The 26,151-nt window shown below is 47.0% G+C and overlaps 1 protein-coding gene across 1 annotated transcript; it reads right to left on the bottom strand.

The window, feature by feature from the left end:
- Positions 1–926: 926 nt before the first annotated feature.
- USP21 (ubiquitin specific peptidase 21) lies at positions 927–25,764 on the bottom strand. Its single transcript, XM_070950973.1, has 14 exons — positions 25,569–25,764; positions 20,438–20,531; positions 18,825–19,662; positions 12,537–12,596; positions 11,466–11,589; positions 9,858–9,969; positions 8,669–8,806; positions 7,124–7,188; positions 5,592–5,695; positions 5,065–5,151; positions 4,067–4,145; positions 3,762–3,869; positions 2,549–2,663; positions 927–1,728 (listed from the first exon to the last, which is right to left on the bottom strand). Exons 1-14 carry the CDS (start codon positions 25,762–25,764, stop codon positions 1,638–1,640), a joined length of 2,211 nt encoding a protein of 736 aa, XP_070807074.1. The 3' UTR covers positions 927–1,637.
- Positions 25,765–26,151: the final 387 nt, after the last annotated feature.

The raw sequence follows: 26,151 nt of genomic DNA on the forward strand, positions 1-26,151 counted from the left end.
TAGGTCAACCATGGATAAATCCAAAAGAAAAGTTTCAGAAGAAAACGGGATGTTTAATTCAACTACAGATGCTAGTTTTGTGGCCGCTCAAGAAATAAATCAGGCACGGGAAGGGTTTTTGTGGCTCCCGGTGTTTTCTTTTCTGTGGGAAACGGGTCCAAATGGCTTAAGGGCAGCCAACAATGGGATGGAAAATGGCAATTCTCAACGGCTGTTGAGCATTGATGTCTTTCATGGAACCTCCACACTGAGACGCAGTCTATCTCACTTCATCAATTCCAGCAGAGCCAAGAGAGTGTTGTGTGTTTCACATCTGGTCAGAATGGCTCCCCCTCTTCCAAGGTTTCCCTATCAATTAAAGGTAAAGGTTCCCCTCGCACATATGTGCTGGTCGTTCCCGACTCTAGGGGGCGGTGCTCATCTCCGTTTCAAAGCCGAAGAGCCAGCGCTGTCCGAAGACGTCTCCGCGGTCATGTGGCCGGCATGACTCAACGCCAAAGGCGCACGGAACGCTGTTCCTTTCCCACCGAAGGTGGTCCCTATTTTTCTACTTGCATTTTTTATGTGCTTTCGAACTGCTAAGTTGGCAGAAGCTGGGACAAGGAACGGGAGCTCACCCCATTACGTGGCGTTCGGGACTCGAACCGCTGAACTGCCGACTTTTCGATCGACAAGCTCAGCGTCTTAACCACCGAGCCACCGTGTTTCCACCGTATCAGTTAGGAAGTTCTATCCGCATCGGATTATTGCATCAGTTAAACTCAGGGAATTCCCAGTCCCCAAATTCCTCCCAGGGACCCTCCCACAAATCAAAGACCCTTTTCAAAAAGCCGTTCCTTTTTCGGGACACGCCTCCCTCTCCCCCCAAAGAACCAAGACAACGTGAGGCGTTTCCTTTTTTTTTTTTGTTTTTTTTTGTTAAATAAATTTATTCACAAAAAAGTTTCAATCTCTTCATTTTCTCTCAAGTCATCTACTGCAAAGGTACAACAACAAACCCTTCATTGTGTAGAAAGTTGTTAAAACCGAGCGCGACGCCCCAGTCTCTGACCGAGGGAAGGGGGGGGTGCGTCATAGCACACCTTATTTGGCCCTGAGGGTTGCGAGGGGGGGGGACCCAGGAAAGGAGGGAAGGAGGCGAAGAAAGGGAAGAAAAAAAAACAAAACAACGGATGCGCGGACAAGGAAAAAAGCCGCTTCGCTTCACATCGTCTATCCAATCCTCATTTTTTCCTCCCAACAAAATCTTTTTTTTTTCTCTCTCCCCCTTCTAATCTTAAAACTCTGGCGGGATTCAGGAGCGAAGGAAAAACTCCACAGAGGCAAGAGGAAATAAAAATAAAACTTTTTTTTTTAAAAAAAGCCAAAAGAAATCTGAATTTAAAAAAAAAACAAAAACCGGTAGGAAACCGAAGCGGAGATCCAGCCTTTGGGAGAAACAAACCTCACGCGGGTAATTGCTTCTTGGGTTTTATTAATTCTTTTTTTTTTTTCCCCCACCGCTTTTTTTTTTTCTTTCTTCCTTTTCTCTGAAGGTTAAAAAGAGCCACGAGCCAAGTCTCTGAGGTAAAGAGGGGGCTTCGTGGTCGAAAAGGGCTGGAAATCAATACTTCTTCTTTTTTTTCCTTCCTTCCTTTTTACGGTTTCTTCCAGTGCAAGTCTTCCAACTCGTAGAAAAGTACGTAACCTTCGCTGGAGGGGACCTGGTTCTCGTTGATCGGGGACACCCTGCGGGAAAGAGGGGGGGGGAGAGTTAATACAGGTAGTCCTCAATTTACGATCACAATTCAGCCCAAAATTCCTTTTGTTAAGGGAGACATTTGTTTTGTTTTTAATTTTTTTTAATTTAATCTCTCTCTATATAAAGGGATGTATGTGTGTATGTTCCAGCATAACTCTGGAACGCCTCGAGCAAATTCAACCAAACTTGGCACACAGGTGACTTACCCTCTGGAGACAAACACTGTGGGGGTAAGACACCCCTAAGACCCCTCGGTGTGTGTTTGTGTGTGTATGTGTGTGTGTGTTCCAGCATAACTCTGGAACGCCTTGAGCAATTTCAACCAAACTTGGTACACAGATGACTTAACTCTCTGGAAAGAAATACTGTGGGGGTAAGACACCCCCTTGAGGTGTGTGTTCTGTTAAGATACAGGTGGTTGTGTCTTAAAATGGCTTCTACTGGACTGCCTTAAAACGGCTTCTACTGTACAGCACAGTGGAGACAGCTCTTAAGCGAATTCTGCCCCGTTTTACAACTTTCCTTGCCACGATTGTTAAGCGAATCATTGCAGTCGTTTATTTATTTATTTATTGGTTCGATTTATACGCCACCCTTCTCCGGAGACTCAGGGCGGCTAAGGGCGTTAAGTTGGTAACACGGTTGTTAAGTGAATCTGGCTTCCCCCTTGACTTGGCTTGTCAGAAGGTTGTTACGTCTAGGACTACCTGTAATTTGATGGATTTTGTTTCTCCACACGTCGCTGAGAACTCCCACCCAAGTTTCAACTGTTTATGTGCAACGTTTAAATTCCACACGCAGGCTTACCGGGAATCGTTAAAGACACGCCAGCCGGATTGATCCTTACAGAAGGCTGTGTAATGACCATAGTGGACACTTCCGGAGTGGTTGCACAAGGCGTACAGGTTATATACGGGGGTGCCTTCAAAAGAGAGAAAACGGCGCGTGACGTACACGGATCAGAGGTGAGTTTCAGCAAGTTCTGGACCAGTTCTGGAGAACCGGTAGCGGAACTTTTGAATAGTTCGGAGAACTGGTAGTAAAAATCCTGACTGACCCCGCCCCCATCTATTCTCTGCCTCCCGAGTCCCTCAAGACGACGCTCTAGGGCACTGCACGCCAAAATGACTACACACAAAGACAAGTTTATCCCCCACGCCATCACCCTGCTAAACAACTAATTGCCACAACACTGTCCTTATCCTTCTCATCTTTCCTATTGCCTAATTCCTTTAGCATCTTATGACTATCACTTTGTGTTTGTATTATGGGATTTATGATGAATTTATCTTATGATTATGACCATGATTTATCACTTGTTGCTTGTATGTAGACTGAGAGCATAGGCACCAGACAAATTCCTTGTGTGTCCAATCACACTTGGCCAATAAAGAATTCTATTCTACTCTACTCTATTCTCTATTCTATTCTATTTTCTATTCTACTCTATTCTATTCCTATTCCTATTCTATTCTAAACTCTTATTCTATTTATTCTATTCCTATTCCTATTCCATTCCATTCCATTCTATTCTGAATCCTATTCTATTCCTATTCTAAACTCCTATTCTATTCTATTCTATTCTATTCTATTCTATTCTATTCTATTCTATTCTATTCTATTCTATTCTAAACTCTTATTCTATTCTATTTTATTCTATTCTGAATCCTATCCTATCCTATCCTATCCTATCCTATCCTATCCTATTCTATTCTATTCTATTCTATTCTATTCTATTCTATTCTATTCTAAACTCCTATTCTATTTATTCTATTCTGAATCCTATTCTATTCTGAATCCTATTCTATCCTATCCTATTCTATTCTATTCTATTTTGTTCCTATTCCATCCCATCCCATTTCTACTCTATTTCTTCTCTATTCTCTGTTCTGTTCTCTTGTCTTCTTTCCCACTCTAATTCTAGCCTATTCTTATTCTTAGCCAATGAAGAATTCTATTCTAAAAAAAAAAAATAGTAACATCCAGAAAGAATTCGTTCCCAATTCAGGAGATGACTTACCGGCCTTTTCGCTGGCAAACTCCTTCAGGTTGAGCTGCTGGAGGGGGAAATCCACATAAACAGAGCATTTCTTAATGGAATAGCGGGTGGTGGAAAACCGGTTGAGATCTGAGAAACCCGGAGGTCAAGGAGGGGATAACTCACGGCTTTGCCAATGTTGATTTTTTTTTTTAGGCAGCCCATCTCGCTGACTGCGGAGGGGGAAGGGGGTGTTTAAAACACGTCACCTTTCTCCCTCTTTCTCCTGCATTTTCTTCCCTCAAAAAAGCAGGAGGGACAGAGAAGCAAATAATGGGAAAGGATACGTAGCACGAGGATACGGGGGAAACGCTGGATGGTCAACTTCTTGGTGCTTCGGGTCCTTTGTCGGCATTTGTCACATACCTAGGGAGAGAGAGAAAGAGAGAGAGGGAGGAGGAGGGGAGGAGGAGAGAGAGAGAGAAAAGAGAGAGAGAGGAGAGAGACAGGAGAGAGAGAGAGCGAGAAAAGAGAGAGAGAGAAGAGAGAGAGAAGAGAGACAAAGAAAAGAGAGAGAGACAGGAGAGGAGACAGATAAAGAGAGAGAGAAAAGTGAGAGAGAGAAGGAGAGAGAAAAGAAGAGAGAGAAAAGAGAGAAGAGAGGTAGAAAGAGAGACAGGACAGAGAGAGAGAGAGAAAAGAGAGAGGAGAGGAGACAGAGAGAGAGACAGGAGGGGAGACAGAGAGAGAGAGAAAAGAGAGAGAGGAGAGAGAGAAAAGAGAGAAAAGAGAGACAGAGAAAAGAGAGAGAGAAGTGAGAGAGAAAAGACAGAGGAGAGAGAGAGAAAAGAGAAAAGAGAGAGAGGAGAGAGAGAAAAGAGAAAAGAGAGAGGAGACAGAGAGAGAGAGAAAGGAGACAGAGAGAGAGAAGAGAGAAAGAGATAGGAGAGAGAAGAGAGAGAGAGAGAGAGAGAGAGAGAAAAGAGAGAGAAGAGACAGAGAGAGAAAAGAGAGAGAGAGGAGAGGAGACAGAGAGAAAGGAAAGAGAGAGAGAGAGAGAGAAAGTTTGGCTTGGTATAAATTCTGTAGAAATAGTTACAGGTAGTCCTCGACTTACGACCACAAATGAACCCAACATTTCCATTGCTCAGCGAAACAATTTTGCTCCATTTTATGACCTTGCTTGCTACATTTTTCAGAGCTGTTGTAACTTCTAACGGTCGTTTTAAATCAAGGGTTGTATAAATGCGAGGACTACCAGTAGATTCCTAAATCCCACGGGCTGAAATTTCCTCGGGCACGCAGAGAGGAGGAGGAGGAGGAGGAAGGAGAAGGGAAAGTTTACCGGCGCGTTTTCAGAATCCAGCTCTTCTTCTTTGGTGAAAAGCTTGAAGCAGTCGAGCAGGGAGACCTTCCCACCGGCAAATCCTTTCTGCGTGAACACAAACAGAGCATTGGGTTAGAAATACCCTTTCCGCCTCGCCACCTACGTAACCAGATGATGTTACTTAGCTGGGTCATGAAACGTCTGCGAGAAAACCCACCCAGCTCAGAGAGTACCAAGGACTCACTTCAACCCGGAGCTACAAATGTTCTCCTTTATTGGTATCAATTCACTGAGTTGGGCTCTTTTCTTGCAGACATTTCGTGACCCAGCTTGGTAACATCATCAGTCCTCCGAGCAGTCGATTTCCCATTTATCAAAAGTATTTCAACCGGCCATCCAAAAACTGGGCAATAACGCAGGGATGGTGGCGAGACGTCCTCTACAAGAGGTCCCTCTTTCCCTCCCGCCCATCCCACCCAACGATCAACCTTCTGGACTGAACGGATCAGCAAGGCTGCCCTGCCGCGATCCCTTTGGGATCTCACCTTGGGGATAGGCAGGGAGAGGTCGCAGAAAACCTCAAACGTGGTGGACCGATAGCCGCAGGCCTGACACTTGAGGCAGCTCTTCAACTGGCCAACGAAGAGATCTGGTGGGGGGGAAAGAGAGAGAAGGGAAAGGAGGTTCTGTTACGACAAGGGTCAGCGTGGAAACTTTATAGAGGAGCGGTGACCAACGGGGGGTCCATTGGTCACTGCTGGAGAAAAATTTGATGGTTCACAGAAAAATTATTTGCATTTTTTTTATATTGCACTAAATCGGGGGTCCTCAAACTACGGCCCCTGGGATGGATACGTGCAAAGAACACATTTGTGTTGCTGCAGAGAGTCTCCCCCTTCGGGGTCTTTTTGTGTGGGTCGGAGGAGGGCAGAAATTCCGATTCGGGGTCTGCTTCGGCCTCCTGGCGTGGGGCTTTGGGCGAAGGCTGGAGGGAAGAGCCGCTGGTGGCGAAGAGCCGGAGGGCCTCGTTCCAGTGGGACTGCCTCATGGCCTGGAACTGGCTGACCATCTCAGCCTGCTGAGCCTCCTTTATTGCTGGCTGGAGAATTCTGGGAGTTGAAATCCATAAGTCTTAAAAGCTACCAAGTTTGAAGACTTCTGGTTTAAGTCTTTTTTTTTTTTAGTCTTTTAGTTTTTTAGCTTTTAATTTGTCAATGGGTTTTAATTCGAATTGTTTTAAATTTGGACCAAAGTATGTAATTCTTTTTAATAATTTTAAATGTTGCATTGGTATGTGTTTTAGTTTTTGGCTGTGCACCGCCCTGAGTCCACTAGGAGAAGGGCGGTATACAAATTGAATAAAATAAATGAAATAAATAAGTCTTAAGTTAGCAAGAGCCGAGGTGGCGCAGTGGTTAAGAGTCCTGTACTGCAGGCTACGTCTGCTGACTGCCGGCTGCCGGCAATTTGGCAGTTCGAATCTTCACCAGGCTCGAGGTTGACTCAGCCTTCCATCCTTCCGAGGTGGGTAAAATGAGGGCCCAGATTGTTGGGGGGCAAGAGGCTGACTCTGTAAACCGCTTAGAGAGGGTTGGTAAATCACTGTGAAGTGGTATATAAGTCTTTAAGTGCTATTGCTATTTTCCAGAGTTAGGACTGTTCCATCAGCCCCATAATCACATGGTCAAAATTCATGGACTTGGCAACTTATCTATGACGGTCACAGCATCCTGTGATCCTCTTTTGCGACCTTCTGACGAGCAAAGTTGATGGGGCAAGCCGGGTTCACCTTAACAACCGGGTTACTTGCTTAACAACTGCGGCGATTCCCCTGCGCAGCTGTGGCCAGAAAGGTCGTAAAACTCACTTAACAACTGCTTCATGTAGTAACAGAAATGTTGGGCTCAATGGTGGTCGTACATCGAGGATTACTTGTACTTTGAGAGCTTGGCAAGCGGCTCGCATTGGCAGCCATTGGCAGCATACCTGAAGTCACGTGACCGCATTTTGGAGGGTGGGTTTCTTGTTCTGTTTTGTTTTGGCCGGTTTGTTTTCAATGGAGGGAGGATCTGCTCACCTACAATTTTGCTGTCTTCTCTTTCCAAGTAACGTTTCCACATCTGGTTAGCTTGCTCATCGTCACTGGAAAAAGAGCAGGAAAAAAAAATGAGAAAAGGGAAGGAAGGAAGGGAAAAAAGAAGGAAGGAGATGGAAGGAAGGAAGGAAAAAAAGGAAGGAAGGAAGGAAGGAAAAAAGAAAGGAAGGAAGGAAGGAAGGAAGGAAGGAAGGAAGGAAGGAAGGAAGGAAGGAAGGAAGGAAGGAAGGGTGATTGGGGGCCAAAATGGAGTTCCTATTTTGTGTCATTTAAAGGATTGTATCATTAAAGGGACAGACGGATGGAGGGATGGAAGGAAGGAAAAAAAGGAAGGAAGGAAGGAAGGAAGGAAAGGGAGAAATAGAGGAGGAAGGGAGGAATGAAGGAAGGAAGGAAAAAAGGAAGGAAGGAAGGAAAAATGGAAAAAAGGAAGGGAGGAAGGAAGGGAGGGAGGGAGGGAGGGTGATTGGGGGCCAAAATGGAGTTCTTATTTTGTGTCATTTACACAAATTTATTTTGTGTCATTTATTTTGTGTCATTTAAAGGATTGTATCATTAAAGGGACGGACGGACGGACAGACAGAAGGAAGGAAAAATGTAAGGAAGGAAGGAAAAAAAGGAAGGAAGGAAGGAAGGAAAAATGGAAGAAAGGAAGGAAGGAAAGAAGGAAGGAAGGAAGGAAGGAAGGAAGGAAGGAAGGAAGGAAGGAAGGAAGGAAGGAAGGAAGGGTGATTGGGGGCCAAAATGGAGTTCTTATTTTGTGTCATTTACACAAATTTATTTTGTGTCATTTAAAGGATTGTATCATTAAAGGGACAGATGGAAGGAAGGAAGGAAGGAAGGAAGGAAGGAAGGAAGGAAGGAAGGAAGGAAGGAAGGGTGATTGGGGGCCAAAAGGGCCAAAACTAAATGTGTCATTTAGATATTTTGTGTTTGTGTTATTTTGTGTCATTGTGTCACTTGAAGCAAAGGAAAACTTTCATTGCTTTGATGTTCAGGTTTTGAAGACAAGAAAACTGAAAGCGATTCATTTATTTTTTTAAGAAAAAGAACTGATAATTTGTTTGTTTTAGGAAAAGTTTCAAAAATAGACAATGATACAAAAGAAAACCAGCTCACTACAAAAAAACAGAACAGGAAAAAAAGTTGGCAATGAAGTCAATAGGCCGTATCAAATATATAAAGCTGATACGGAAAGGCAAACAGATACAAAGAAGAAAAATATACAAAAAATATAAAAACTAAGTAAAAAGGGGTTTAAAAAACCCCCTATGTATTAACAAGGCAAAGGAAAAGATGCTATATTAAAAAAAAAAAACAGCATTTACCAATTTATGAAACAGTAAACCATATCTGAAAAATTCACATTACAAAAGGGGGGGAAAAATTGTCTACTGTTGTAAAATGTCAGGAAATCTGTGCCGAAGGGAACGAAGAACAGTGCAGCGGCGACGCCAACCAACAAATCAAAACCGATTCTTCTGTTGAAAGGCGCAAATAAATATCCCGTTTCTGGTCCTGGCTCACCTCAAAGTTTCGGATTCCTCTAGTACCGACGGCCACTTGGCATCGGAGAGAATGCAGGGACTTTTACGGCCCTTCCGGTTGATCTCCACGTGGAGTCGGTCCATGAGGAACTTCAGAAACTCCTGAGCGTCTTGCTGGCTAAAAAGAAAAGAGGGAAAGAGTCACAAGCTGGCCTGTTTTTCCAAGATGTGAGATAACACAATTTCTGGACAAAAGAATTAGATCGTAAATCCTTCAAGGAAATTCGGAAATTTCATAGCTAGGAAGTAAAGGACCTGGTCTCTGATATAGGACAGCAGTGTTTCCCATATCTTAGCCATTTTAAGATGGCTGGGGGATTCTGGGAGTTGAAGTCCACCCATCTTAAAGCATGCTGGCTGGGGAATTCTGGGAATGGAAGTCCACCCATCTTAAAGCAGGCTGACTAGGGAATTCTGGGAGTGGAAGTCCACCCATCTTAAAGCAGGCTGACTAGGGAATTCTGGGAGTGGAAGTCCACCCATCTTAAAGCAGGCTGACTAGGGAATTCTGGGAATGGAAGTCCACCCATCTTAAAGCATGCTGGCTGGGGGATTCTGGGAGTTGAAGTCCACTCATCTTAAAGCAGGCTGACTAGGGAATTCTGGGAATGGAAGTCCACCCATCTTAAAGCATGCTGGCTGGGGGATTCTGGGAGTTGAAGTCCACCCATCTTAAAGCAGGCTGACTAGGGAATTCTGGGAGTGGAAGTCCACCCATCTTAAAGCAGGCTGACTAGGGAATTCTGGGAGTGGAAGTCCACCCATCTTAAAGCAGGCTGGCTGGGGAATTCTGGGAATGGAAGTCCATCTATTTTAGAGCATGCTGGCTGGAGGATTCTGGGAATGGAAGTCCACCCATCTTAAATCATTCTGGCTGGGGAATTCTGGGAGTGGAAGTCCACCCATCTTAAATCATGCTGGCTGGGGAATTCTGGGAATGGAAGTCCACCCATCTTAAAGCATGCTGGCTGGGGAATTCTGGGAGTTGAAGTCCACCCATCTTAAATCAGGCTGGGTGGGGGGATTCTGGGAGCTGAAGTCTCCCCTTCATAACACGGCTAAGGTTGGGAAACACTGTACCACAGGTTTGTAAGTTTTTTACCTTTTGCCACTAGTGAGCATTAGGAGAAATAAGTTGGCCGTTACAAGGTTAGGAGACACCGCCTCACCTGTATCCTGTAAAAGATGGGACGTATTTCTGAAAGACGGACTTGAAGCGGCTGGGGTTGGCGGCCTCGGTGGTATCGGGGTGCCACAACGTGGCGATGACATCTGCCAAGGCTGGAAAGAAGGGGGGACACACCCACTGGTCAGTCTCCCTGCCTTCTGATTCCAGCTGGTGCAAAAGATCCCACAGCGTGGCCTATTCTATTTTTATCCCTAATTCACTCGGTCAATAAGTTAACAGACTAAGTCTGCCCTTCCGTACATCCCGCGGAGGATTAATTCCTAAAGCGTATTGACCCGAGAGGGACTTAATTTTAATTGGTGACACAACTATACTCTCTCTCCCCTCTCCCTCCCTCTGTCTCTCCCTCTCTTTCTTTCTCTCTCTCTCTCTCCTTCCCTCTCTCTCCCTCCCTATCTCTCCCCCTCTTTTTCTCTCTCTCTCTCCTTCCCTCTCTTTTCTTTCCTTTCTCTCTCCTTCCCTTTCTCTTTCCCTATCTCTCCCTCCCTCTTTCTCTCTCTTTCCCTCTTTCTCTCTCTCCTTCCCTCCCTCTTTCTTTTCTTTCTTTCTTTCTCTCTCTCCTTCTCTTTGTAATGAATAGTATAGGGTCTCCTGTATTGGTGACACAACTGTACTCTCTCTCCTCTCCCTCTCTCTGTCTTTCTCTCCCCCCCTCTCTTTCTTTCTTTCTTTCTCTCTCTCCTTTCTCTTTCGCTCGCTCCCTCCCTCCCTCTCTTTCTCTCTCTCTCTTTTTTCTCTCTCTCCTTCCCTCTCTCTTTCCCTCCCTTTCTTTCTCCCTCTTTCTCTCTCTCTCCCATTCTTTCTCTCTCCTCTCCCTCCCTCCCTCTCTTTCTCTCTCCCTCTTTCTCTCTCTCTCCCTTTCTTTCTCTCTCTCTCCTTCCCTCCCTCTTTCCCTCCCTCCCTTTCTTTCTTTCTTCCTCCTTCTCTCTCTCTCTCTCTCTCCTTCCCTCTTTCTCCTTCCCTCTCTCTCTCCCTCTCATTTATTGAGAGAGCAGGGGCATTCACTGGAGAAAGCAATTATTCCTGAAAGTATTCTGTATCAAAGAATAGGACACTCCCGCCTGCCAACAGTTTCATCGAGGCCTGAGATATTCTGCTGGTGTTTTCCTTTCATTGTGGGCTTCCCAACAGAGTGGCTGCCATTAGTGGACTAGGCAGCAGAGAAACGTAACAAATAAAAATAAAATCAAATAAAAAAATATCCCCACTAACTGACGCATGGCCTCGGCGACCCTCGGCGAGCAAACACGCGCCTGCAAAAGGAAGCTCAGAGAGCACCACGGTTCAACCCTCTTGAGCCCTTTGTGAAGCGGTGGGACTTAAATTTGCAACCCGAGGCTAAAAGCAGCCCACAAGGGGACCGAGGGACAGGATTGCCCTGGCATTAAGGCCTCTAATTATACCCCTTTAAAACCGTCCGGCGTGCTTATATAATCGTGGCCTGCAAGACTCGGGATTAAGCTTCCCCGGAGACCGATATAGCTCTCTTGCTTTGCAATCTGGTTAGGTAACTTCCCTGTATTTACGAGCCGGAGAAATAGAGCGGGAGGGGGGGGGGAGGACCTGACACCATGCCCTTTTCTTTTACCTTCTGTCAATTCCTGCTGGGTCCGGAGCGTACAAGGTTGTTCCTGCCGAAATTCCCGACGGAGGCAATAGTCCCGTAAAGGCTTGGTGCTGCTCAGGCATTGTAACACCGCGTTCATGAAGCACTGGGAGGGAAGGAGGGAGGGAAAAAAAAGGCGAGGTGAGGTCCCTTCGTTGCAGTTCAACGGTACATAAAAAAGGTAATTTTTTTTACATCAGGACGACGGTGGGAAGAACGCAAAGGACCGCTCTCTTCGGCTTCACCCTTTTCCCCCTTCCCGCCCCTCTGGCATCTCGGAAAGGAGGAAGGACTGAGTGCCAAAGGAACCATCTTGTCAACCTTGAAGCTGGCCTGATGGGAGCCATTTTTTGGACCGCTTCACACTGGAGCTGAGGGATAAAGGGGGGGGGGGCTGGAATTGAGATAGAGGGGACCGTATAGCCCGGGGGGGTGTCAAACTCAAGGCCTGGGGGCCGGATCTGGCCCTGCGGGGTGCTTAGATTTTCCAAAGCACCAGAAGGCAGGACAAGACCCGACTCTCAGCTGATTTGCTCTCAGCTGTTTTGCGCAGGGCTCTGCTGCTTGCTGCAAAGAGGTAAATTGCTGGAGCGGATTGTTTTTTTTCCTTGTGCTAATCAAGCTGAAAACGAAACTGAAAGTAAAGCAGGCTGTTGGCTGTAAAGAGGCAAAATTGCACCGAGGCAGAGGGAGATTTCTTTTTCTTCTTTTCCTCACCAAAAAAGGTAGGTGCGTCTTATACTCCGGTGCGTCTTATACTCCGAAAAATACGGTATTTAATTTACAGATGGGGGGGGGGGGTTGGTATTGTTTTTTTGTCTTTTTAAGATTGTAAACCTCCCAGAGTTACCCTGCGGTAAGATGGTTCGCCCACAAATTTTACAAATAAGCAAATAAAATATGTTTACCCAACTTCCAACTTCCTCCATATTAGGATGTCCCCATGGAAGCAAAATCTGACCTATCCCCAGATATTTAAGGAATCTTTTGCCTGGCAAAAGGGAGGGAGGGAGAGTGGAGGGAAGGAGACACGCCTGACAATTTCTCGCTTACCGTGTTGCCAAGGTTGCGTAGACCTATGTGGCCGGAGCCTAGCAGGAGTGTGTGATGTGTCTAAGGGAAACAAAAAACAAAGAGAGAATGAACGGATGACAGCTTCGTTGGGGCAGCTTGTATAATGAGGTAGTTTGATTCACGTCCCACGCATTATGTGGACTAGAAGCCTATTTATGAATAGATCAATAAAACGGTCCGAGGCAGGTGAAGGTAGCTGTCTTAGCCAGATTGTGTGAAGATGCCCTAAAACACACTCTGGGTTGCACACTGCTGCCGCCCGCCTTAGGTGTTCCTTGCTGAAGCTGCCTCAAACAAAACAGAAAAAACAGGATAACAAGAGTTGGAAGGGGCCTTAGATGTCTTCTAGACTAACCCTCTGCTCAAGCAGGAAACCTTATCCCGTTTCAGGCAGATGGTTCCCCAAACTCTTCTTGAAAACCTCCAGTGATGGGGAAGGACGGACGGACGGAAGGAAGGAAGGAAGGAAGGAAGGAAGGAAGGAAGGAAGGAAGATGAGTAGATAAATAGATGGATCGAAGGAAAGATGGATGGATGGATGGATGGAAGGAAGATGAGTAGATAAATAGATGGATCGAAGGAAAGATGGATGGATGGAAGGAAGGAAGGAAGGAAGGAAGGAAGATGAGTAGATAAATAGATGGATCGAAGGAAAGATGGATGGATGGATGGAAGGAAGGAAGATGAGTATGTAATAGATGGATCGAAGGAAAGATGGATGGATGGATGGAAGGAAGGAAGATGAGTATGTAATAGATGGATCGAAGGAAAGATGGATGGATGGATGGATGGAAGGAAGGAAAGAAGGGTAGATAAAATAGATGGATCGAAGGAAAGATGGAAGGAAGGAAGGGAGGGAAAAAAGGAAGGAAAGAAAAAAGGAAGGAAGGAAGGGAGGGAGGGAGGGAGGAAAGAAGGAAGGAAGATGAGTAGGTAAATAGATGGATCGAAGGAAAGATGGAAGGAAAGGAGGGAAAAAAGGAAGGAAGGACAGTAGAACAACAGAGTAACAGAGTTGGAAGGGGCCTTTGAGGTCTTCTAGTCCAACCCCTGCTCAAGTAGGAGACCCTATTCTATTCATTAAAAAATGGTTGTCCAATCTCTTCTTAAAAACCTCCAGTGATGGGGAAGGAAGGAAGGAAGGAAGGAAGGAAGGAAGGAAGGAAGGAAGGAAGGAAGGAAGGGTAGATAAATAGATGGATCGAAGGAAAGATGGAAGGAAGGAAGGGAGGGAAAAAAGGAAGGAAAAAAGGAAGGAAGGAAGGAAGGAAGGAAGATGAGTAGATAAATAGATGGATCTAAGGAAAGATGGATGGATGGATGGGTGGATGGAAGGAAGGAAAGAAGGGTAGATAAAATAGATGGATCGAAGGAAAGATGGAAGGAAGGGAGGGAAAAAAGGAAAAAGGAAGGAAAAAAGGAAGGAAGGAAGGAAGATGAGTAGATAAATAGATGGATCGAAGGAAAAAAGGAAGGAAGGAAGGATAGTAGAACAACAGAGTAACAAAGTTGGAAGGGGCCTTTGAGGTCTTCTAGTCCAACCCCTTCTCAGGTAGGACACCCTATACTATTTTTTACCAATGGCTGTCCAATCTCTTCTTAAAAACCTCCAGCAATGAAGCACTGATGATGTTACCCAGTTGGCTCATGGGACGTCTGCAAGCAGACCACCAAGCTCAGAGAGGCACCGAGGACCCCCACAGCCCTTTTCTTCCTCCACAATCCCCTCTCTTTCTCTCTCTTCTAGCACTGATGCCGTTACCTAGTTGGGTCACGAGACGTCGGCAAGAAAACCACCAAGCTCAGAGAACACCAAGGAGCCCCTCATTTCAACCCTGAGCGACAAATATTCTCTTCTACGGATATTTCCTAGTTGTTACCTTGTTGGCCATCAGCAGAAGTCCCATCATTGCCGTATGGACGACCGACTCAGAGATGTCTGTCCCTCGACCATTAAGTTTGCCCTTGGCATATAAGGTGCGGTGTAATTTTTGAGGCAGTTCCACCAAAGTGGCACCCTGGACCTCCGGCATCGCTCCGGTTGGGACCCTAGAAGCCAGCTAAGGGTGCTACGCCTCGTTCCCGTTCAGCGGCGAGTGAAAAAGCCGCCGAGGGCTCCCGCCTGCCTCTATAAGCCATCAGCTCATGAGCCAATCCCCTTTTCTCCCAGCTATTCTTGGCAATTCTGGAGGCTCACCGCCATGGGATTAATTAGCAGAGCGGGCTACTTGAGGGACCTGGGGCGGCTCGAGAAAATGACGGAGCCAGAGAGAGAGAGAGAAAATAAAATTTAAAAAAACACAAAAAAAATCCAGCAGAAACAGCAGGAAGGCGATGGCAACAAGGAGCACGTTTCTGGGAGACCCAGACAAGGCCTAAAACGAATCTGGAAAAGCCCAATTTTTTGGAGGGTGGGGGGAAAATCAAAAGGAAGGTTTCTTATTTCCCCGGGCAATTGCCCCCCAAGGGAGACGCAGGCACAGAGAGTCCTCGACTTACAACCGTTTTGAATGAGGAAGGCCCTGAAAAAAAAAGGGACTCGGGCTTACAACCATCAACACGTCCGGAGGTGGGATTCAGAAATTTTAGCAACCGGTTCTCTGCCTGGTTGTTGGGTGGGCGTGGCCATGGTGGGTGTGGCCTACTCAGCCTCCTTCAACACGGGGTGGGCGGGTGGAAGGTTGCCCTCCACCAGGCTCTGGAGGCATTCCTCAAGCCTCTGGGAGGGTGAAAACGGCCTCCACCAGGCTCTGAAGGCGTTCGTTTCCGGACTTCTGGAACTTTGGGTAGGCCAGTTTTTTTGCCCTCCCCAGGCTCCAGAGGCTTTTCTTGAGCCTCCGGGATGGTGAAAACGGCCTCCACCAGGCTCTGGAGACCGGAAACGGGGCCGTTTTTTTGAGTTCCTGAACTTCTGATAGGCCCGTTTTTTTGCCCTCCCAGAGTCTCCGAGCGGGCCTTACAATTACCTGGCATCCAAAACGGGATGCGTGGAGACTCCGGGGAGGGGAGGGGAGGGAGGGGTGGGCGTGGTCAGCCAGTCCTTGTAACTACCGATTCTGCAAACTAGATGAAAATGAAAATCCATCCGAACCGGCTGAATCACACCCGATACACGTCCCTCTGGTTGGGCACTTGATAAGTGGTGTGGGTTTTTGACAGATAAGACAGGCAGTCCTCGACTTGCAACAGGTTCGCTTAACGACGCTGATGCTATAGGGAGCACATTGTGACTTGGGTGGGGGGAAAAAAAATGCCACCAAGAGAGAACTTATATTATAGATATAGGCACACCTGCTACATTTACCAACGAACAAGAAGTTAATCCGAAAAAGGATAAAACTTGAAGTGACCGTTGGAAGTTCCGACGGCACTGAAAAAAGGAATTTATGACCAGTTTTCACACTTACGACCGTTCCAGCAGCCCCATGGTCAGGTGATCAAAATTCGGACGCTCGGCAACTGACTCATATTCCAAGGGGGAAGAAGCCAGATTCAACTGCAGTGATTCACTTAACAACTGTGGCAAGAATGGTCGTAAAATGGGAGCAAAGCACACATAACAACTGCCTCGCTTAGCAACATAAAGTTTGGGGCTCCGTTGTGGTTGTAAGTCGAGGACTACCTGTTGGCCATGGGTGACCTTCCCAACTGAAAACATCAACAGGGGAAGCCAGAATCTGCTTAACGACGATGGGATTCACTTAACAACCGTGGCAGACGAGGTCCCAAAAATCGGGCGCAATTCGCTGAACGACATTGAGCAACAGTAGTTCCAGTTGTTATCCCAGATGTTGGACAACCACTTGTGTGGTTAAGACAGTTAGAACAATTAATCAGTGGAACAACTTGCCACCAGGAGTTGTGAATGCTCCAACACTGGAAGTTTTCAAGAAAAAAATTGGGTAACCATTTGTCTGAAGTGGTGGAGGGTTTCCTGCCTAGGCAGGGGGCTGGACTAGAAGACCTCCAAGGTCCCTTCCAACTCTGTTATTCTATTCTAGTCCCAAAGTGGTCGTAGGTCGAGGACTATCGGTAGAGCTGCAAAAGAAATCGCTGCCCCCGGGGGGAATTAATTAACGGCTACACCGGACTCACAAAAGAGTTCATGCAAGGAATTGCTTTGAGAGCGAAGGTTTTCAGTGGGGATTTGTGGCTACACAACACAGTAAAAATAGGGACACCGTCTTCTATCAGAAGCCCCCCCAGGGAGAGTAAACAAAACAACAGATGCACAACAAATTAACAGGAGACAATTAGAGAAGGACGGAGCCGGTATTTAAAAGGAAGATTTTAGGGGTGGAGGTGGGGAAGACATATGCGATACTTTATGTGTGCTATGTCACGCGTGTTTCTATGGAAACAATATGCTTTTCCTTATGTTATGAGCCGTGGTACCCTTCCCTTCCTGCCTTCCCCAAATCGGTCTTGCGCTTCAAAAAAATAAAAATAATAATCAGAGGCGGACAAAAAATAAAAAACGGAGCGATTCCATAATCAGAATTTAGAGCGTCTGCTCGTGCAACTACCCTGTTTCCCCGAAAATAAGACCTCCCCTGATAATAAGCCCAATCGGGCTTTTGAGTGCATGCATTAAAATAACCCCCACCCTGAAAATAAGCCCTCCCCAAAAATACTTAAGCACATGCGCAGCTGGTCCCTGCCATTTCCTCCGATTTCCTCCACATGTCCCAAAATAATAAGACTTCCAAGCGCTTATTTCGGGGTTCAAAAAAAAAAAAAATAGAAGACAGGGTCTTATTTTCGGGGAAACACGGTATAAGGGGGTCTTTTGAGTAGGACAGCTAGGATGGAAAGAGAGAGAGAAGTAAAAGAAGAAAAGAATGAAGATTAGAAACGCCCGAGGGACGGCAGGTTCCTTCCTACAGCCAGGTATTTTTCAGCAAATGCTCCCCTGGATCGTCGGCAGAGCATCGTCCAGCGAGAGAGAAAATCGAAGAGAAAGAACGGAATGAAAGGAGGAGGAGATTTGGAGCTCGGGGTTGAAATGAGCTTGGCAAGTTTCTTGTACCCCATTTCCCCGAAAAATAAGACCCAACCAGAAAATAAGTCCTAGCATGATTTTTCAGGATGCTCATAATATAAGCCCTACCCCAAAAATAAGCCCCCGTTAAGATTGTCAGCCAGACGGATGTATTTAGTACCGTATTTCCCCCCCAAATAAGACCCAACCAGAAAATAAGTCCTAGCATGATTTTTCAGGATGCTCGTAATATAAGCCCTATCCCAAAAATAAGCCCCCGTTAAGATTGTCAGCCAGATGGGTGCATTTAGTACCGTATTTCCCCCCAAAATAAGACCTAACCAGAAAATAAGTCCTAGCATGATTTTTCAGGATGCTCGTAATATAAGCCCTACCCCAAAAATAAGCCCCCGTTAAGATTGTCAGCCAGTTGGGTGCATTTAGTACCGTATTTCCCCCCAAAATAAGACCTAACCAGAAAATTAAGTCCTAGCATGATTTTTCAGGATGCTCGTAATATAAGCCCTATCCCAAAAATAAGCCCCCGTTAAGATTGTCAGCCAGATGGGTGCATTTAGTACCGTATTTTCCCCAAAAATAAGACCTAACCAGAAAATAAGTCCTAGCATGATTTTTCAGGATGCTCGTAATATAAACTCTACCCCCCCCCAAATTAAGCCCGAGTTAAGATTGTCAGCCAGATGGATGCATTTAGTACCGTACTTCCCCCTCCCAAAATAAAACCTAACCAGAAAATAAGTCCTCATGTGTCTTTTGGAGCAAAAATTAATATAAGACTCGGTCTTATTTTCGGGAAAACACGGGTAGCTGTTTCATGACCCAAGTAGGTAACATCCTGAGTGCTAGAAAGGAGGGGGTTTGCAGGGAGGAGGAAGAGAAGGAGGAGGGGAGAGGATTGTGGGGTCCTTAGTGCTCTCTGAGCTTGGAGGTTTTCTTGCAGATGTTTCATGACCCAACTAGGTAACTTCATCAGTGCTACAAAGGAGTGGGGTTTGGGAAGAGGAGAAGGAGGGGGGGAGGAGGACTGTGGGGTCCGTAGTGCTCTCTTCTAGCACTGCTGATGATGAAGGAAGGGCAATAGCACTTAAGACGGCTTTACAGTCCTCTCTAAGCAGTCAGCCTTTCCCCCCCACCCCCAAACAATCTGGGTTCTCATTTTACCGACCTCGGAAGGACGGAAGGCTGAGTCAACCTTGAGCCGGTGAGACCCGAATACTGCGCCACCATGGCTATTACACTTAGTATTACACTTAGTAGTCCCTTACGGTAGTTGCTTTGTCTTCCAGCCTGCTCAGAATGGGGGTCTTGCTTAGAGGCGGGCTCGTTGTCATCAGGATATCTTGGGGGCGGCCGTACTCCGTGGCCTGCGGGTCTATGTTGCAAGTCCTCAGGTAGCCTTCCGTGCGAACGGAGAGGAGCGGAGCCGCGGCTCGGCCATCGAGGCCGGACGTCACGTTGACCCTGCGGAGCGACGAGCTTCTCTTCAACGCCAGGGCGCCGAGGCCGAGCTTGTGACTGCACGAAGGGCTGCGGTCTTGGAGAGTCAGCCGGTTCAGCACCGTGCTCAGCTGCTCTTCGCCGCGGCTGCCGGGATGGCTTAAGTCCCCGATGCTGATGGACTTGGAACGCAGCAGGTTGCTTTGCCGGCATTCGGAATCCGGCCCGCCGAGGAGAACGCCGGGAGGCATGGTGAACGAGGTGCTGCCGGAGACAGTGCAGGTTTGCGGGCAGCTGGGGACCCGGAGCGCGTGGTCTGCTTTGAGGGGTCCCCGGCGGGATGACGTGCCGCGGGGGACCTCGCTCCGTTTGGAGGCCCGGCCTCGTTCTAGCTCCATTTTCTTGCTCCTCTCCTCCACGTTGCCTGGCCTGGGGGGCAGAGGGCGGAGTTTGGACGTGGCGGCGGTGGCGGCGTTGAGGGTGGAGAGCCCATTGGAGAGGGTGGAAGAGGAGCAGCAGGCACGGTGCTCTTGGCTGGGGGCCCGGCACCCGTTGAGAAGCTTGTGGGTGACTTTCGGCTGGGAGGTGATGATGGCTTGTTCTCGAACCCGGCTCATGCGATGTTCTGACGCTTGGGGCATGGTGGAGAGAAGGATGTGGAGAGCCCTGAAATGAAAAGGGAGAGAGGGAAAAGCGAAGGGTAAGCCACCATCCAAACGATCCCCAGGTCGGCGTTCCAAATAACAGCCCCATAGAGGCAGATAAGATTCCTCAAAGAACAGTTTTATTGAAGGGGTCCTATTGAAGAGGGGTCAAACTCCATTTCATTGAGGGCCACATCAGGGTTGTGTTTGATCTTGGGGGGTGGCAGGTGGACCCCTCAATGTCACTGTGATAGGGGTACCTATGGTGGCCCATTCAGGGCTGGGGAATCCATTGTCTTCCTTCCTTCCTTCCTTCCTTCCTTCCTTCCTTCCTTCCTTCCTTCCTTCCTTCCTTCATTCATTCATTCATTCATTCTTCCCTCCCTCCCTCTTTCTCCATACTTCCTTTCCTTCCTTCCTTCTTCCCTCCCTCTCTTTTTCTTCATACTTCCTTTCCTTTCCTTCCTTTCCTTCCTTCCTTCCATCCTTCCCTTTCTCTCTTACTCTCCCTTTCTTTTCTCCCCCTCTTCTTCCTTCCTTCTTTTTCCTTCCTCTCCCTCTTCTCTCCCTTCCCTTTCTTTCTCCTTCCTTCCTTCCCTTCCATTTTTTCCTTCCTTCCTTCCTTTCCTCTTTCTCCTTCCTTCCTTCCCTTTCTCCCTCGTCTTCCTTCCTTCCTTCTTTCCTTCCATTTCTCTTCTTTTTCCTTCTCTCTTCCTTCTCCTTTTCTTCTTCCTCTTTCCCTCTTTCCTTCTTTTTCCTTCCTTGCTCTCTTCCTTCCCCGGCAGCACAATACACACCTCTCGCAAGCGGAGTGTCTCTCAACTCTGCTGGCCCCACGTTCACACCTCACAGAGGTGACTGACTGCACCGGGGTTCCCCTTGGCTGTGGCCCTGTAAAAAGAGAACAGGAAGTGGGGCTCACACGGGGTTTTCGGTTCCCGGACAACACAGAGAGGATGGCACCGAGATTTGGAGAAACGATGACGCAGAGATGGTTACAAAAAAAAAAAAAGAGAGAGAGAGAGAGACGGATTTTAAGCCTGGGGAATGTTAGTGTTAAGTGTTAGATTCGGACAGTGAGGAGGTTGGGGAGGAACGTAGACCAATCCTGGAGTCTGGGGAAGGCTCTGATGAGGGCTCTGCGTCGGAGGCAGAGAGTGCGCCAGGGCCGTCTGACAGTTGTCAGCTGCCTTCGGAGTCGGACATCAGTGAGACAGGCGAACAGCTGGATCCTGTTCCCAGTTGTGCTCATGATGTGCAGAGCTGCCAGGAGAAGGGAACAGCTAAGGAACAAGGTTCGACTCGGGAATAAAGCCACAGGTGGACGGCGAAGGGAATAAAAGAGGAGCGAAAGGGGAAGTGGAGTTTGCAGGAGACTATTAATTCATCTGGGTGAAGATCTGTTCCTGCATTCTTGCCGAGTATTGTCGGTTACAGTGTGGAGTCTGGAAGATCTCGGTCTGGCCGAAAGTCAGTAATTGTGAACTGTCTTGAAAGACGGTGGGAGAGAAAATACTTTGCTGGAGAGGAATGTCAATTAAATAAAAGGGGTTTATCGGGACGAGGAAGAGGACTCGTGCTGCTGGGGAAGCCTAGGTTAGAACAGTTAGGAAGCAGCTCCACCCTAACTCACGGGGCGTTAAGAGAGAGACAGGGAAAGACAGGGAAAGGTTTGGCAAATTTTGTTACTACAGGCTATATAGCAACACAGTAGGATTCCACACAAACCTGTTCCTGACTAGCTTTCTGGCTGACAAATACACTCTTCCACCCGTTCCCCAAGGGGAGAAAAGAAAGCATGTTATAGCTTAAAGGTAGCTTCTTCCAGAGTTCTAGCAATTATAATAACAGTGAAGGCTTCTCATAAAGACACTTCCACCAAGATTGACAGGGCAAGCCACTTGTATGTAAACAGGGAGCAACCCCACTCCCTTCTAGCACTGATGATGTTACCTAGCTGGGTCATGAAACGTTTGCAAGAAAACAACCAAGCTCAGAGAGCACCAAGGACTCCACAGTCCTCCTCTTCCTCCTCCTCCTCTTCCTCTTCCTCCTCCCCTACATGTACCACTCTTCCTTCTTTCTAGTCCTGGTGAAGTTAACTAGTTGGGCCATGAAACGTCTTCCAAGAAAACAACCAAGCTCAATGTCGACTCGCGAAGCATCCCTGGCCTGCTCTCGAATTGTCGTAGGCAAGGAGGATGGGAAAACGGCGATGCAGCACGGCAGCCAAAAACAAAAGCACATTCCAGACATCTCTCTCTCAAGGCTGTCTCCCAGGGTTATTCACAGCGGCCGGAGGAGAGTGATCTCTACAACCCTTGCTCCGTTGGCGAATGTGACTCCCTCGGGGGAGGGGGGGGAAATAGGGTGATGTTTCGGCCGTAAATTACGTGGGGTCAGAGTTGGCTTCACTTGGAACGTGCCGACATGAAGCCCTTAATAAATAACTGGATTTCTTTTGAAGCTTGGCTCGAGGCTCATTATTTAATTAGGGCATCCCCCGGCACTCAGAGAACACCAAGGATACCACAGTTCTTGTTGCTGTTCTTCTCCACTTCCACCCTTTGATAACATTGCAATTTCTCTAAGTCTTACAGACCCCTCGCATCCTGGACATAAACTGTTTCAACTCCTACCCTCAAAAAGACGCTCTAGGGCACTGCACACCAAGACAACTAGACACAAGGACAGTTTTTTCCCCAAATGCCATCACTCTGCTTAACAACTAATTCCCTCAACAGTGTCAAATAATTTACTAAGACTGTATTACTATTATTCTTCTCTTCCTTCCTAGTATTTGTCTCTTCCCACTTATGACTATAACCATGTTGCTTGTATCTTTCAATTATATTGTTTATATAGTACGATTTGATACCTTATTAGTATCCTTGATTATCACTAAGTGCTGTATCTTTTTATTTTCGATGAATGTATTTTATTCTCCTTACGTACACTGAGAGCATATACACCAAAGACAAATTTCTTGTGTGTCCAATCACACTTGGCCAATAAAGAATTCTATTCTATTCTCTCTGCTCACTGCATTTTTAAAATCAAGCCATCTCCCTACTGAACAGATGAGTGAGAATGACTTATATTATAAAAATGGGAAGTTCAAAATTTGGGTTATGAAAAATACACACATTTAGTCCACGAGTAGAGTGGTAGAAGTGGACAGCAACATGTTCTTCAAAAGAACGTAGGCAGTTTTCTCTAGAAATCAGCCCAGGCTATTTTTAGCTTCGGTGCCAATAAACTGTCATTAGATCTATTCTTTAGGATTGCTGTCCTCATCCTTAAAAAAAGAGATTCATTTGCAACACCATAGAGCCACGCCGGACAGGAAACTCTGCAATCGGCAATCACTATTGTGACAAATTATGACAATTAACAAGACTTTCTTGCCTGAAAAAGTACCCCCCCACCCCCCACCCCCGGACAGAGCCAGGAAGGAAAATGAGAATAAGAAGAGGAATCAATTTCCCATCTGAATCCAACTCTGTAAGTAATCACAATCTGAATCTAAGTGATCAGATCTAACTGGGAACTCCCTAAATGAACAATGGAGCAGTCTAGTAAACAGTTCCAATGCTGCTTACTAATAGTCTTATTAGCAAGCAGCTAATCACCAAGAGGTGAGGAACATAGAGGTAAGCATATAAATTAGGTAGGTGGATGGACAGATACGTACGTACATACATACATACATACATACATACATACATACTAGATATACATACTATTGATAGATATATATAAATACTGTAGATAGATGATAGATAGATAGATAGATAGATAGATAGACAGACAGACAGACAGACAGACAGACAGACAGACAGATAGAAATACTGTTGGTTGGTTGATGGATGGATGGATACATACATACATACATACATGATAGATATACTGTTGATAGATATAAATACTGTAGATAGATGATAGACAGACAGACAGACAGACAGACAGACAGACAGATAGAAATACTGTAGATGGATGGAGATAGATACAGATACATACATGACAGATATAAATAGTAGATAGATAGATAGATAGATAGATAGATAGATAGATAGATAGATAGACAGAGTAATAGACTATTAGCAGAGAGATTTTTTAAAAAACATTCAACTTTACATGCTCTTGCTGAAGTTCTACGGTAAGTATAAGGAGGGCACTGTCCTATTGTGGATAACGGTACATGAAACTACTGTAGGCAACATAGCTGGGAACAATAGAAATTGTAGTTCTTGGCATCTAAAAAGGGTCAAATCAAGGGGAGGATTATTGGGGTCTTAGGGAGGGAGGGAGGGAGGGAGGGAGAGGGAGAGAAAGGGAGGAGGAGAGAGAAAAGAGAGAAGAGAAAGTAAGATAGATACCATAGATAGATAGATAGATAGATAGATAGATAGATAGATAGATAGATAGATAGATAGATGATAGAAAGAAAGGAAAAGGAAGAGAGAGAGAAAAAGAGAAGGAAGGAAGGAAGAAAGGAAGGAAGGAAGGAAGGAAGGAAGGAAGGAAGGAAGGAAGGAAGGAAAGAAAGAAAGAAAGAAAGAAAGAAAGAAAGAAAGAAAGAAAGAAAGAAAGAAAGAAAGAAAAAGAAAGAAGTGGGATGGAAGGAAGGAATCTTATTTGTGTACCCAAGAACCATTATTACCCTTTCCCTTTATCCCTTATACATCCCAGGGGTCCAAAGCCTTTTATCCCTGTTAACTTCAATTATGCCTCCTCCCGTTTAAAGCGAAGTGGGCCTTGCCGTCTATCCTTTTATTTTTATTTTTTTAAACCCAATATGGAATGCAGTACCCTACAGAAATGCAAAACGCAACCCAGCATCATCTCCACCCTCTTCCCACCTAAAGCCTGCAAAAGCCTTCTTTGCTTTGAAAAAGCCTTCGGGTTGCTAAAGAGGGCAACTTAAAGGCGCCTCCGTCCTGGGCTTGGCCCTCTTTTAGGCACTCCGGGGTAGACTGCCCCTGTACAGGGAGGCTCAGCCGTTTCCCCAGGCCGCCGAAAAGAAGATCCTCTTCCAGGATATTTTAAAATTATCATTATTATCATTATTATTATTTGATCTCCTACGACCCTCGTCCATTTCTTTTATTTCTTTTTATTTATTTCCCCTCCCTTGCCATTAATTTAATTCCAAGTCCTTGGTACCAGCAGAAGTCTCCCAACTGGCGCCCTCCAGAAGCCACTACGGCCGGGGTGGGACAGGATGATGGGAATCGGAGTCCTGCAGATCTATAAACCATCCTTTTATGGGGGGGGGGACCCCATAAGTGGATTATTTCATTTAGGCTTTCCTCATTACACTCCCATCGCCCCCCCCTCTTTTCTCACCATCACCCCCTTTCTCCAACCTGGCGCCCCTGGGCTCTTTTGCGAGGGGGGGCTACTACTACCCCTCCCATCTCTCCAGCAGACAGATGGGGCCCAAAACCCTGCCTGATGGGCGTTGTAGTCCTCCGCTTCTGAACAGGCTGGGGAGGGTCTCGGGGGTCCCCTAGACTCGGGGGCAGCGCCTCCTCAGACGGCGGGGACCCCTCCCCATCTTCTTCCTCGGTGAAAAGGGGGAAAACACCCCCCCCAGGAATAGGGGCGCCCCCCCCCCTCAAGGACCCCTCCCCTGCGGCCGAGACTCACCGGCCTCTCCCCCCCCACCGCCTGCGGGTTACATAATAATGCCCCCCCTCGCTCTCCACACCCCCCGGTGTGACACCTATATAATGTATAGGCGGCGGCCTTCCCCCCCCTCCCCGCCCCCCCCACAGCGAAGGGGCACCTCGGTTATAACGGCGGTTATAACCCCCCCCCTCGGTCGGTGGGCCGCTCGCCCCGGCCTCCTCAGCGACCCCGAGAGTCTCCCCGCGCCCCCTCCAAAATACAGCCCCGAAGGCCGTTCAAGCGTGCGGGCCTCACCGCCGGCGCGACGCCATGGCAACGACTCCTGCCGCTCCGGCCGCCATCTTTGTTCCTCCTCGCCTTCCCGCGCCGCGTCGCGCGTTGCCCGGAGAGCGGCCGGCTTCGCCGAGGGCTTCTGCGCAGGCGCCGGCTGGCGTCGGCCGGCGGCCGAACGCGCCGCCGCTAAGAGAGCCGGCGTTCGAGCGGGGCGCATGCGCGGCTCGTCGCGTTCTCCGCTGGCCTGGCTCTGGGACCGTCATCCAGGAGGCGCTTCTTGGTTTTGCTGCCCGTCCCACCCGCCCCCCCCCCGCCGGCTTGCGCGCTTCCCGTTGCCACGGCAACAAGGGAGCCGCTTTCCGGGGATTTAAAGAGGCCGCGGCATGTTTTTAAAAAGTTGCTTTTTAAATTTTTAAATTTTATTTTTTTAATTTTTAAAAAATGAGGATGATCAGCCTTTCTCCAATATATAAATATATATTCTTATTGTTTTCCTCAAGGAAACAAAATGCAGCCTCTTTTATGAATAGGAATTTTTTAAATTAAAAAATAAAGGGCTCCTATAATATATATTAGCCTTGAGTCCTACGGGAGAAAGGCGGTA

This window comes from Pituophis catenifer, unplaced genomic scaffold (genome assembly GCF_029215685.1).
Source record: "Pituophis catenifer annectens isolate HBS135680 unplaced genomic scaffold, rPitCat1.0.hap2 SCAF_10, whole genome shotgun sequence".
NCBI classification, from domain to species: domain Eukaryota; kingdom Metazoa; phylum Chordata; class Lepidosauria; order Squamata; family Colubridae; genus Pituophis; species Pituophis catenifer.

Coding starts and splice junctions, on each gene's coding strand:
- USP21 (XM_070950973.1), bottom strand. CDS start 25,764: ATGCGCCCCGCTCGAACGCCGGCTCTCTTAGCGGCGGCGCGTTCGGCC. Junction 8,807..9,857: donor CCATCTTTTACAGGATACAG/GTGAGGCGGTGT, acceptor TTTTCTTTTTAG/CCAGCAAGACGCTCAGGAGT. Junction 5,696..7,123: donor AGAAGACAGCAAAATTGTAG/GTGAGCAGATCC, acceptor CCCCCCCACCAG/ATCTCTTCGTTGGCCAGTTG.